Below are 13,802 nucleotides of genomic sequence, written 5' to 3'. Positions count from 1 at the left end.
AAACAAAAAAAATAGAAAATAATCAGCAAATTGGCATTGACATATTTCAAAAACACTAGTTGTAAATTGCAATAGTAAAGAAGCTAGGAGCTGATTATAAGCTGTATCATTTCATAGAATCATAGAGAGATACAGCATGGAAACAGGCCCTTCAGCCCATCGAGTTCACACTGACCATCAACCATCCATTTAGGTTAATTGTACATTAATCCCATTTTTTTTCCCCAAATTCTCATCAACTCCTCCCAGATTCTCAAGCTCATCTACATACTAAGGGCAATTTACAGTGGCCAATTAATCTACCAGTCTTTTGGGATGTGGGAGGAAACCAAGAGCACCTGGAGGAAACCCATTCAGTTAGAAGGAGAATATGCAAACTCCACAGACAGCACCCAAAGTCAGGATTGAACCCAGGTATTTAGTGCTGTGAGGCAGTGGCTTTACTTAGCTGTATCACTGTGCCACCTGCATTTAGTTTGTTACTTAAAATCTGAGATTTTGGTGTCTTTTCAGGAGTTCTAGAATTGTGCTATATAAGCCAAGAAGTATAAATTAATCCAGTGACTGAGTTGTGATCTTTGCTAAGCAGTGCCTACAGAGCTTCAGTTTTCTTCAGAACTCAGTTTCTACAGTCTCCATCATTTTATGTTCTGTCTTTGTTGTTAATATGTTGTGCCTTTGAAATAACCTGGTCTTCCCTATAATGTGTCTTTCTTTCCTTCACATATATAGGTATCAGTGGGACGTGTGTTGACACGTATCCTTGATTTGATCACTATCATTATTCCGCCTGCTCTCCCTGCAGCTATGACTGTTGGGACAATCTACGCCCAAGATAGACTGAAAAAATATGGCATTTTCTGTATTAGTCCTCCACGCATCAACATCTGTGGCAAACTGAAACTCATCTGTTTTGATAAGGTGAGGTGGATGATGGCAGAGGACTCTGGAATGGACTTCTAAGTGTTAAGTGTCAGCCTATTCTCAAGTTAATATTTTTTTCTTCTCAGACGGGAACACTTACAGAGGAAGGCCTGGACTTTTGGGGAGTTGTATTGGTAGCAGGCAAGAACTTTGATCCGATTATTCATGACACTCAGCACCTTGTTAGCAGTCGAATGCTACATGCACTGGCCACCTGTCATAGCGTCACACTGCTGAATAATCAACCAATTGGTGACCCACTCGATCTAAAGATGATTGAGTCAACTGGTTGGGTAAGTCAACACCTAGGTTTGCTTTTCCAGTGTACTTAATCTGTCACTAAAATGAGAGGAAGACTGTAATTGGTTTTGTTCATATTTCCCTCATTCTAAAATGTAACTGTGGGAAAATATCCAGAGTTTACAGGGTTTACATCTGTAATCGCTTAAGTGAGGTTATGTCTTAGTTTGCAAAACCTCATCTCTCTATACTCTATGTGGTGAACCACTGTGAGGTACAGTTAATTCTGACAGGAGTGGAGGATCTCCTCTCACCCAGAGTGTAAATGGGGGTTGGGAACTCACTGCCTAAAAGGGTGGTAGAGGCAGAAACATTAATTACATTGAAAAGTATTTGGACAAACACTTGATAACCTACAAGCCTAAGAGTTGAGAAGAACTAGGCTGGATAAGCTGTGTGGATGCAGTGGGTTGAAAGGCTCCCTCCTATGCTACAAACTTGTGTGATTTTTATAATTCTATTCAGTCCTAGCAACATCCTACAAACAGCAGTGAGGTGAATGAACAATTGATTAATTCCGGATATTGGTGTTCTTAAGTGGAAAATATGCCAGGTGTACCTGGAGAACTTCAGAGGCTTGCTTTAATAGAGTTATGACATTTTTTTAATGCCAGAACCTAATCAGGTGATTACAGCAGTGGAAGGGTTTGATATGCTGCATAGGATGATCTTACCTTGCATGACTCTGACCTAGCAGAGCCAAGTTCAAATCACAATGTAAAATTAGTCACTTAAAGGTATGTTGTTTTGCTTGTCGCCTTTCCCCTCTCAATTTTTCCCTCACAAGGTCTCCACGCTTGTGTGTAGAAGCCTAACCTGAGAGGGGACAGCGGCCAATGGCCTGTGAAAGATGTTCATTAACATCCTGCTGGTTGCCTTGCATCCAAATTCCATCCCCTTCCACATAGGTAACTTCATAACACTGCATTTGTCATGGTCATGAACTCCTGTCCTCTTTTAATGTGACATTTGGAGCATCAACATACAAGAATATAAATGAAGAAATTAAGTGATAGTTTTCAGTTTAGTGTGATTGTTGTGTTTGGCTGGTGGTATTTGCTGTATTGTTAGTATGTCTATAAATTATTCGTATTGACATTGATGAACATGTACTCTATTTTCAGATTCTGAGTGATGAGATTACAGACTTCGACATAAGCAAGAAATTTGGAATGAAAGTTCTGGCTGTCATGAAGTCTCCACTGCTGGAAGAACAGCCTTTTGGCAGTGTTGAGTGTCCTTCTTTAATGATTGATACTGTGGCAGAATTGGCTGTGTTACAATGTTATATTCTAATCTCTTTTTTGTTGGGCCTAAATGAAGTTTCCTATCAATAATGTCTGTGAGATGTAACCAGAAATGTCCAGATGGTAATTACACAGTCCAGTGTAGTACTGAGCATTCAGACCAGCAGCATCCCTGGTTCACTTGTTTATCTATATTGAACACAGCTGTGATGGAAGTTTGAAAAAATAACTATTGTGCTGGGCAAAGAAATATCTAATGGGCAGGGATATATTGCTTGATATCTTAGTCCTATAGATTGAGAACAAGGTCGGGCTGTGATGTGATGTTCCTATTGTTGAATAGCCTGCTAGCGCTTGCTATCTGTTGTAACAAATAAATAATTACTTGGCCAGGTCACCTTAGAGTAGAGAACTAATCAAATAGATAAATTTGTGGAAAGTCTGCAATGGTTTACCCATCTCACTGTTTACTAATATATTGACACAGATCAATTGAACAGCATGCTTGAGGCTAAATAGTATGTGTTCTTTGCTGGTTTGACTTATCTCAGCCAGTTGGTGTTTTCAGTAACCCATGCATTGCTGATAATTTGTTCTGGTTCTCTACTTCTCCAGGCATTCAAGAGTGTGGATAGTAGTTGAAAATTCAGTGATAAGTATCAGTCCTGAGAACAGTTTGATTGGATAGTGATAGCAGGAGAGCACTTGCACACTTCAGTTTCTGGAGAATATACTCATAGATTTCCTTCAAGCTGTGAACAGAGGAACTCTTCACTGAGATTAATCTTGTCTGGTTCTTCCATTCTTTCTTGTTGGCAAGCTACCTAGTTGGCAAGTTAAATTGGTAAAGGAAGTTAATGTCATCAGTTAGCCTTGCTTCATTCATATATTTGTAGTGAGAAACGAGAGACAAGATGTGCCTGTTCTCCAATAAGAATCTTGATTACAACTGAACTGGGCACAGCCATTTAGGAGATGGCTAAGTTATGATTCACAGGCCGAGTATAACTCTGGAACCAGGGAACCTTGAAAATAAAAGCAGCATATTACTTTAATATTTTGGGGGTCAATAACATCAATCTTTAAACAGCAGATAAAAATTTCATTTTACCCTCAACCAAAACAAAAGCCTTATGTAAGCCGTTAATAAACTTATGCCTGGATGTTAATCCAGCTCTTCCATCCTGCACATTTGTGGTGTGGACTAAATCACACACAAGATGACGGAATTCACTGACACAGTAAGAGTTTTGTTACATCCTTAGAAATGAAGGACAGGGTTAAGCTCAGGAGTGAAGCCTTTCGTAATTCATTTATAAATCTTCATGGTTTACGAATACAAATAAGGACTTGCCTGTTGGTTGAAGCAGCAGAAAATGAACAGTGACCATTTCGGTGGATTCTAGCTAGAGTTAGCACCTTCAGGAAAAAATGAAGGGAGAAAGGAGTGAAAATTGACTCTTTTTGTTTAAGCATAGTATCCTACATCACGCGTCGTACATCAGCTCTTGCAGCTGTTGGCAGGGTTGTGGTACTGGTGGAAGGCTCCAGAGATGGATTACAGCAGGTGGAGTTGCTACCTCACCATGCCAGCAATTCAGGTTCAGTCCTGATCATGTATGCTGTCTGTGTGGAGTTTACTTGTTCTCTCTGTGATGGTGGGTTTCCCCTGGGTGCTCCGGTTTCCTTCCGCATTCCAAAGACGTGCAGTTTAGTGGATTAATTGTTCACACTAAATTGCCCTTTGTGTGTAGGTGAGTGTTAGAATTGGGAGCAATTGATTGGATCATGGTTAGAATAAAATGGGATTAGCGTGGGATTAGTATAAATGGGTGCCTTATGGTTGGCACAAATCCTGTGGGTTGAAGGACCAGTTTGCATGCAGTATTGACTCTTTGGTGGTGGACCAGTCTTTTGTAGTTAAAGAATGGTGACGTGAAGGCATAGCTCCTGACAGTGGGTATTAAGGGGTTAATTCATAACCCTTGTTCTTTTTCTCAACTCTAGAAACAAGAGATGATTTTAGGGATTCTTCGCCGTTTTCCGTTTGCTTCGACGCTGCAAAGAATGAGTGTGATCACGAAGAAACCGGACAATTCGCCACTCGAGGTGTACATGAAAGGTGCACCTGAGATGGTTGCCAGTCTCTGTTTGAAGGAAACAGGTAACTGACCTTAACTCATAAGTTTAGGATTTGCATTATTTCTGATTATTGGCTTAAGTGATTTTGAGTGTTTAGTTTATTATATTTAGAATAAATGTAAAGCTTTGCTAATCACACTAGACTATAACAAAATAGTTGGATGTTAAGAACTTCACAAAATTAGGAGAAACTTTGATCATGAACACTGCTTATTTGGTTTTGTGGTGATCACCCATATTTTTATGCACTGGAGAATTCGGTAAGGGCAAAGGAATGAATAGGGTGATTTGGCAGTGAAAGAAACTGTTTTATTGGATCTGAGCAGGTGCTGGATTGGGCAACTGGCTCAGACAATGGGTGAGAGAGTGCATGTTGGTTCCATCAGGTGAATGTATGGAAATGCTGCTTCACATGGGTTAAGGGTTGGTGCAGGGACAATCACAGACAATTTCTTCATACAGAGGGTTGTTTAACAAACATCTGTGACGGGGCTGGAGGAAGCTACATTAAAGAAATTGGGAATAAGATGGGAGAACTGGAAAATTGATAATAGATCCTGAATTTTAAGACATTGAAGAACTTGGGCTATATAAAAAATACTGGTCCATAGTTCATTAAATTGGATTTATTTTAAAATTCACCACAGTTTTTCAAATGGTGAAGTATTTCTGACTATAAAGTTTGAAAGAGTCCTGACATTTTAAGATATGGAAAGGATGTCATTTATATTGGCAAGATATTTTCATATTTGAGTAAGATGCTTTCTTTCCAACCTGGTTACCATGATAAGGTATATCACCAATATTAAAATTGGTTTACAGCAATATTTAGGTGTAAAATTGGAAGAAACTACGTTAAATAGTATTTCATATGCAGGCACTTGGGAAGTCGTAGATTATCAGGTGCTTAAGTAGCAGGCAGAGTAAGATTAGATGAATGAAATTACAATAATCTAAGGTGTGAGAGAAATTTCTAAGACTGAGATTGTGTGTGTGTGTGAGGAGCTAGTTGGAGCAAGGATGGGGGTTGCAAGGTGACTGAAGAGGGGAAAACGGTACAAAATGGGAGAAAGGCAAATGATGACGTGCTGAGTAAAGGAAAGAAGTTGAACACAGAAGGCACAGATTAGTCTGCTAGGAGAGTGAGTCAGTTGTAGGTCTGCACTTTATGTATTAAAATGTTTGCCAAGCCTACCAACGCAGCAGTAGATCAACATACAGTGGCATGCAAATGTTTGGGCACCCCTGGTCAAAATCTCTGTTACTGTGAATAGTGAGTAGAAAATGAACTGATCTCTAAGAGTCATAAAGTTAAAGATGAAACATTCTTTTCAACATTTTAAGCAAGATTAGTGTATTATTTTTGTTTTGTACAATTTTGGAGTGAAAAGAAGGAAAGGAGCACCATGCAAAAGTTTGGGCACCCCAAGAGATTTGAGCTCTCAGATAACTTTTACCAAGGTCTCAGACCTTCATTAGCTTGTTAGGGCTATGGCTTGTTCACAGTCGTCATTAGGAAAGGCCAGGTGATGCAAATTTCAAAGCTTTATAAATACCCTGACTCCTCAAACCTTGTCCCAACAATCAGCAGCCATGGGCTCCTCTAAGCAGCTGCCTAGCACTCTGAAAATTAAAATAAATGATACCCACAAAGCAGGAGAAGGCTATAAGAAGATAGCAAAGCGTTTTCAGGCAGCTGTTTCCTCAGTTCATAATGTAATTAAGAAATGGCAGTTAACAGGAACGGTGGAGGTCAAGTTGAGGTCTGTAAGACCAAGAAAACTTTCCGAGAGAACTGCTCGTAGGATTGCTAGAAAGGCAAACCAAAACCCCCGTTTGACTGCAAAAGACCTTCAGGAAGATTTAGCAGACCCTGGAGTGGTGGTGCACTGTTCTACTGTGCAGCAACACCTGTACAAATATGACCTTCATGGAAGAGTCATCAGAAGAAAACCTTTCCTGCGTCCTCCCCACAAAATTCAACATTAGAAGTTTGCAAAGGAACATCCAAACAAGCCTGATGCATTTTGGAAACAAGTCCTGTGGACTGATGAATTTAAAATAGAACTTTTTGGCTGCAATGAGCAAAGGTATGTTTGGAGAAAAAAGGTTGCAGAATTTCATGAAAAGAAGACCTCTCCAACTGTTAAGCATAGGGGTGGATCGATCATGCTTTGGGCTTGTGTTGCAGCCAGTGGCACGGGGAACATTTCACTGGTAGAGGGAAGAATGAATTCAATTAAATACCAGCAAATTCTGGAAGCAAACATTACACCATCTGTAAAAAAGCTGAAGATGAAAAGAGGATGGCTTCTACAACAGGATAATGATCCTAAACACACCTCAAAATCCACAATGGAATATCTCAAGAGTCCCCCGACCTAAACATCATCGAAAGTCTGGATAGACCTCAAAAGAGCAGTGCATGCAAGACAACCCACGAAACTCACAGAACTAGAAGCCTTTTGCAAGGAAGAATGGACGAAAATCCCCCAAACAAGAATTGAAAGACTCTTAGCTGGCTACAGAAAGCGTTTACAAGCTGTGATACTTGCCAAAGGGGGTGTTACTGAGTAGTGACCATGCAGGGTGCCCAAACTTTTGCTTTGGGCCCTTTTCCTTTTTATTTATTTTGAAACTGTAAAAGATGGAAATTTAAAAAAAGTAATTTGCTTAAAATATTTTTAACTTCATGCCTTTTGGAAATCAGGTCATCTTTTACTCGCTTAGCTATTCACAGTAACAGAAATTTTGACCAGGGGTGCCCAAACTTTTGCATGCCACAGTAAATCATTGTGGTCTGAAGTTATAACGCACAATATTAAGAGAACCACAAAATGCTAAGAAGAATAATGATTCCCAAACTTCTGCTGAGCTTTATTAGAACAGAGTAGGCAGTGAATGGGGTGGAGAATAGAGATGGCAAGCAACAGAGCTTGTGATCATAATTGAGGCTGCGTTTGGCAAAGTGATTAGTTGGTCTGTATTTGGTCTTCAGTGTGGAGGACTCGCAGCAGATACAATACACCTGGCCAAAAGAAATAAGAATATATCGTCTCACTTGAAGAGAATGTTTGGACTTGTGTGGGAGGGATGGAATGACAGATGTTATATCTTCTGCCCTTACGTAGACAGGAAATAATAAGGGTGGTTTTAAGTTAAATAGGAAATGATCATACCAGAAAGCAGTGAGGGTGAAAACATTCCGGTGGTGGGAATGGCAGAGGATAGTCTGTGAATGCAGAGGCTGGTTAAGGTTAAACCATACAACACTATCTCTGTGATGGGAGTGGGTGGTGGGAGTGAATGAGATCAGAAGGGAAAGAGTTGAATCTGGTTGAGGGGACCTCTACATCCAACGTTGAGGAAGAAGCAGAATATGAAGGTGGGGAGGCAAGAGACTCAGATGCTGGAATCTGGAGCAACACAAAAGGCACTGGGGGAGGAACTCAGCAGGTCGGGCAGCATCTGTGGAGGGAAATGGACAGTTGACGTTTCAGATCAAGACCCTAAAGGTTGACTGTCCATTTCCCTCCATAGAATAACGAAGCTGCCCTGCTTAGGAAAATGATCCAGAGTGAGAAAATTGGGAAAAGGAGTTAAGCCATTACAAGGTAGTTTGGTGGGAAGAACTCCAGATAGCTTTGAAAGTTGGAGCTTCTAATAAATACCAGTGAAATCAAAGGGGTTAAGTCTAAGCAATACGGCCCAGTCAGAGTCAATAGTCAGTGTTTGATCAGTAAGATTCATGTTTCAGTTGAAATAAAAGGTGATGTTTCTGTGGCTTTGACTTTGTTTACATCCAATACATATTCATATTTTTCTTTACAGTTCCTGCTGATTTCTCTGAAGTATTAAGGTACTATGCCAAAGATGGATATAGAGTTCTTGGACTTGCATACAAAACACTAAGTCAAGACATTACCTTCGAGGCAGTGCATATGTTGGAGAGGTATGCCGCTGCTATTTTGATTGGTGCTTCTTTGATTTTCATTTTTTTTGTTATGTCGGAAGTTCAAAGACCCAAGTTCTTAACTCTCCTCACATCCACCTTTTTATTGGACTTGGGAACACTGCGTATTCATTCATTAATTCTTTGGCAGGACCTCAACACTTGGGCGATCTTCCTCCCTCTGTTAATTGATTTGAAAAACCCAAGCTCTGTTAGTTATTACTTTCTTCGTGGTGTCCTGTAATTTGCTGTTTGACTTGTTTCTCAGTTCATTAAAACCAACAAGATACAAGAGATGTCAAAAGAGCTTGTCTGCTGTGAAAGCAGAAAATGCTGCAAACACTCAGCAGGTCAGGCAGCATCCGTGGAAAGGGAAACCGTATTGAAGTTTCAGATCGAAGACCCTTTGTTAGAACTTGGAAAAGAAAAAAAAAACTCAAGTAAGTTTTAACTTACAGAGAAGGCAAGGAAGGGACAGAACAGACAAACAGAATATCTCTAAGGTGAAGCCAGGGTTGCCATGGGGATAAACCATAAATGAAGTCATCCAGTCGATGGCTCAGTGGTAATTTAAAATAGTTTGTTTTCTCTCTTTCCCAGTTCTGATGAAGTGTCTTTGACCTAAACAATTAACTTGGTTTCTCATTCCACAGGTTCTGGTTCTATTTCACATTTCCAGCACCTGCAGTTTTTTTTTGACTTTCAATTTCTCTGCTCCATTTTGAGCAGTTAAATACATGTATGCTGGAGTGTAATGTTTGGGGCAGTTCATTTCCATTTGCTGCTCTCAGAGTGTGATCTCTGACTGCTAATTGAAGACTGCAGTGCCAATGAAACTGTGATTTTCTACTGGCAGGAATTCTGTGGAGAGTGAGATGACATTCCTGGGATTCCTGATCATGAGGAACATTTTGAAACCAGAAACAAAGCCTGTCATTGACAACCTGATAAGAGCCAATTTCCGGACTGTAATGGTGACAGGTAAGAGGCATTGGTTACGTAGAGTGATGAAGCAGTTATGAAGTATCAGGAGTGTGAATTGTACTTCAGGATGCACACGCTTTTCAGCTGAGCAGTTATACTGTCCAGTTAGGTTTACATTGATTATAGACTGCCCTCTTTTGGTGTCTATTAGAAGTACTTTAGCCACGTGATGTTCAGAATCTGAAGTTTGTTTGGTGTACATAACTTTCAGCCCTTGTTTCCTGTGCATTCACTAATAGTTTACTCCAGTGTTTCTAAATGGAGGTTCTGTTCCACAGGAGACAGCAGCACCTTGGGTAGGTCATGAAATCCTGGCTTCAGGTCTTTTAGGTTTAATAGTTTAAGCAAACCATAGCTCTGATGAGGAACAGCAACTTCGTAGTTACTCTGGAATCAGAACATTATGATGAGAGCTTTTCGTTGCTGAATCTGTTCAGTGCTATGATCGAGAGAACGTGAACATGGCCATCAGTTAGTTCTCTGATCTGCGCACCTTCAGCTGCTCTGGTTACCAAGGAGATAAGTCAGAGTTCACTTTAACACCTCTGGCTCTTGGATCCTTTTGAACTACACTGTTGGTCGTTCTGATTATTAATTCCTCTTCGGCCACAAAACTCGCCAACGTAAGCCCTGAATTAACTGGACATTTATCTTGCCGCTTATCATGGAAGTTGTAGATGCAGAGTCCTCATTTATTTTGTAAGATGCTAGTATGTTTCAACGTGAATGGTAATATTTTTATTTGACGAGAGGCCCAGACGGGAAGTGTCAGCTGTTCACCAATTCCCTCCTGCACAGAGGGGCTTTTCACCATTCATTTACAAAGTTCCTACAAAGAAGCAGATCCAGTAACAAAAGAGAATAGCATTGCATGTCACCACAGAATATTCTAGATTGCAGCTAAATTATATTAGATTTGGGCTGTTTACCTCCTCACAGATAGAGTTCTTTAAGTCACAATACCAGGAACAAATTTCCTCAATGTTAAAATTTTACTAAAGAAGCTATTCATATTCATTTTTTTCAAGCACTCCAGTAACAAAAAGCATGTTGCTCCATTCCATGAAATGCACATTTCAGAAGTTGCTTTTGTTAATTAGGAAGGAATAATGTCTTGATGTTTTGACCAGAAAGCAAAAATAAAACAGGCTAATCAAAGGATCTTTCTTCCAGGAGACAACATGCTGACGGCGCTAAATGTTGCCAGGAATTGTGGAATGGTGGGTTTGACAGACAAAGTCATCTTTGCCAACGCCTCCCCACCCTCAATTGGTAAACCTGCCTGTGTGAAGTTCCTGCCATCAGACCCAGCATCGGACCTGAATGGGACTGAGGTAAGTAACTGTGTAGGATGAGAGGATATAACAGCTTCTGGCGTGTTCAATTAGATTACTGTCAGAACGTAGGATATTCATCAATGCAGCACGAATGGACTTCGAAGCAAGCTGCAAAAGAAATCATCCTGTATTTGGTAAGAAGAGTTGTTGAAACAAATTGGTCATTCTTTTAGAGCATAAAACATTGCAGCACAGGACAGGCCCTTTGGCCAACCATGTCTTCTTTTATTGCTGAATATTCAAGGTAGAGGGCTAAGGTTTAAAAATAAAAGGAAAAGACGACTAGCTGAATTATCAGATGGCATTATAAGGGGAAAGGTCAAGAACAGAAGGTGAGACTTTTACAGTCTCTGTAGACTTGATTAAAAAATCAGTTGGAGAGAAGATGCCAAAGTAAACAAGTACGATGGGGCAAGGAGGAAGAGTATTTTGGGGAGTGTATTTGGAACTCCATGATGGAAATATAAGAGCCAAGATGTTTGGAGAGGTGCAGCAGTCTGATGAAAGTTTACCAGTCTGAAGCGCCACCTCATTTTCTCTGCTCCAGATGCTGCCAGACCTGCTGAGTATTTCCAGCCTCTTCTGTTGGTGTTTCAGATTTCCAGCATCTTTATTGCTTTCTAACACACACAGAAAATAGATCCCAACAAGAGCCCAAACACACCTTTGAGAGTTACTGCTGGGAGTTAGTGAGGGGCTGGTCTGGGGAGGACTTTGACACTGGTGCTGTGCATGTCTCTGTGTCTTGCTTGCAATTCAAATTAACCCATGCATTTTTATCTCGTATTTTAATTTTAACAGCTGCAGCAACAATCAAGGAACCACTCTTCGGAGCAGTCTTACTATCATTTTGCAATAAATGGAAAATCTTTTGCAGTGATTTGTGATTACTTCCCAGATCTGCTACAAAAGGTGAGATTTCAGGCCTGATTTTGACTGTTTGTTAACTGCAAATCTAGTTTGAAAAATTACATACCTTACTTCGGTCAAAATCTTCTGTAATTCTGTCAACTTGTTTATTGAGGTTCTGGGGAAGGGGTTGTGGAAGGGTGTTGGCATGGTGGGTATGGAGCTTGTAATAATTAGGGAGTTAGTAGTGGTTTAAATAGGGGTGGATGGATGATACAGAACCTGTGTAATATTAAAGGAAACAGTTTTTAAATAGGGCAGGTACAGTGACCATGAGCTCTGATTCATGTTCTGTACTTCATTATTAGAAAGAATATGTTGAGATAGCTATACTCGTTGGGAATGGACAGAATTTCATACTGACAGGTATGAGTACATATATTAGTAGGTTTCAGTGTCTTTGAAACTAGAAGGAACAGTACCACTTTGACTTTGAACAGCAGATTAATTAGGGCATCTTTTAATCCATTTCATTTTTTAATTGCCTCTTCCCAGATCCTGCTTCGGGGCACTGTTTATGCTCGGATGGCTCCTAATCAAAAGACACAACTGGTGGAGAGTTTACAGAAACTGGAGTAAGCTGACATTTTTATTATTTAATGTGGGTTGAAACTAAATAGTTGCATTAGTGGCCCTCAGATGCTGTAGTACTCATCTATTCTGGAAGTATATTTGTACGTATAATGTGAGATACACGAAGTATTCGCTCTAATTTATACCAGTAATTTTGTGAGCTTTCTTGAACCATTATTCAAGATGGTTGCATTTACATTCTACACCCATTTCTTTGTTTTTGAGTTTGTTGGATGTAGTACTGCAGTGAATTTTCTCCATTGTTTATGAAACTACAAAGGCATGTTTAATGTTCTTCCTTTCTTCAGGTACACTGTAGGAATGTGCGGAGATGGAGCTAATGACTGTGGGGCTTTGAAAGCTGCAGATGCAGGAATCTCTCTCTCTGAGTCCGAGGCCTCGGTAGCATCTCCCTTCACCTCAAAAATAGACAACATTAAGTGTGTACCAATGGTAATTCGGTGAGTTCGTGCACACTTGCTTTGATGGAAGCTTTTTTTGGTATTGGAATTGTCACCAAAATTGCAAGATGCTGCCACGGACAAAATCATTGCACTAGGGACTGTAATTTATTTTATAGCCTACTAAAGTTGCCTTTAAGACTTGCACACTATCCATACTGTTGACCTAAATAACAGTCTGCATTCTTTCACTTTGGGTATTTTTCTGTCTATTAATTTTGAAGGTCTTCTTTCAATTCTAGTTTAATGCAAAAGAATTCTCCATTTTTTGTAGGGAAGGTCGAGCGTCTCTTATCACCTCCTTTGGAGTTTTCAAATACATGGCCATGTACAGCATGATCCAGTTTGTCTCGGTGCTAATAATGTACACAGTAAGTTCATACATTTATTGGGTGCACATAGCAGCCATCCTAGACTGAATAATTTTGTCTAGCCTTTTCATGATGCAAGCAGTTTGGCCATGGCAAAAATTAGAATGAAGATATATGAGATGAGTTCCCTGGATCTGCCATCTGATCTTAGCCATAGGAAAATGGAGTGGCCATTGCACTTGAGTAAATTAGACAACACTGATTTACTGGACTGGGCTTCACACAGTGTAATTTAGAGCTGATGGAAATCTTCAGCTTTTGCTAAGCCAGGATGTGTTATAAAGTGGAAGAACTGCAAAAGAGATGGGTGATAGTAAGATCCAGTTCCCATCTCCTTCAAAGGCATTGATTCCTCTTTGGGTTCTGTTCCACATCTTATGGGTGTGCACCCTTGTATCACAGTGCCTCTCGAATGGCCGTGCTCCAGGCCTGATCCACCCCTTTCCTGAGACCTACTACCTGTGTAACAATAAATCTGCTGCTCGAGTCGAGTTTATTGTCATGTGCACAGGTATGGCGAGGCGCAGGTACAATGGAAAAACTTGCAGCGGCATCAAAAGGCATGTAGGTTCAGACAACACACAGAACATCAGTTCAAGACA

The 13,802-nt window shown here is 40.2% G+C and overlaps 1 protein-coding gene across 2 annotated transcripts in view; it reads left to right on the top strand.

Annotated features, from left to right (window-relative positions):
• Positions 1-13,802, top strand: part of atp13a2 (ATPase cation transporting 13A2) — a 71,947-nt gene that overhangs the window by 48,556 nt on the left and 9,589 nt on the right. For both annotated transcript variants that reach the window (XM_052038956.1, XM_052038957.1), the window contains 11 exons: positions 733-921; positions 1,011-1,217; positions 2,349-2,453; positions 4,479-4,635; positions 8,445-8,565; positions 9,422-9,546; positions 10,723-10,883; positions 11,688-11,798; positions 12,291-12,370; positions 12,677-12,829; positions 13,104-13,200. In XM_052038956.1, coding sequence (XP_051894916.1) covers positions 733-921; positions 1,011-1,217; positions 2,349-2,453; positions 4,479-4,635; positions 8,445-8,565; positions 9,422-9,546; positions 10,723-10,883; positions 11,688-11,798; positions 12,291-12,370; positions 12,677-12,829; positions 13,104-13,200 — 1,506 coding nt within the window. The remainder of the gene's footprint in view (positions 1-732; positions 922-1,010; positions 1,218-2,348; positions 2,454-4,478; positions 4,636-8,444; positions 8,566-9,421; positions 9,547-10,722; positions 10,884-11,687; positions 11,799-12,290; positions 12,371-12,676; positions 12,830-13,103; positions 13,201-13,802) is intronic.

The sequence above is a fragment of the Pristis pectinata genome, chromosome 26, assembly GCF_009764475.1.
Source record: "Pristis pectinata isolate sPriPec2 chromosome 26, sPriPec2.1.pri, whole genome shotgun sequence".
Taxonomy (NCBI): domain Eukaryota; kingdom Metazoa; phylum Chordata; class Chondrichthyes; order Rhinopristiformes; family Pristidae; genus Pristis; species Pristis pectinata.
This window is presented reverse-complemented; position numbering and strand designations above follow the sequence as displayed.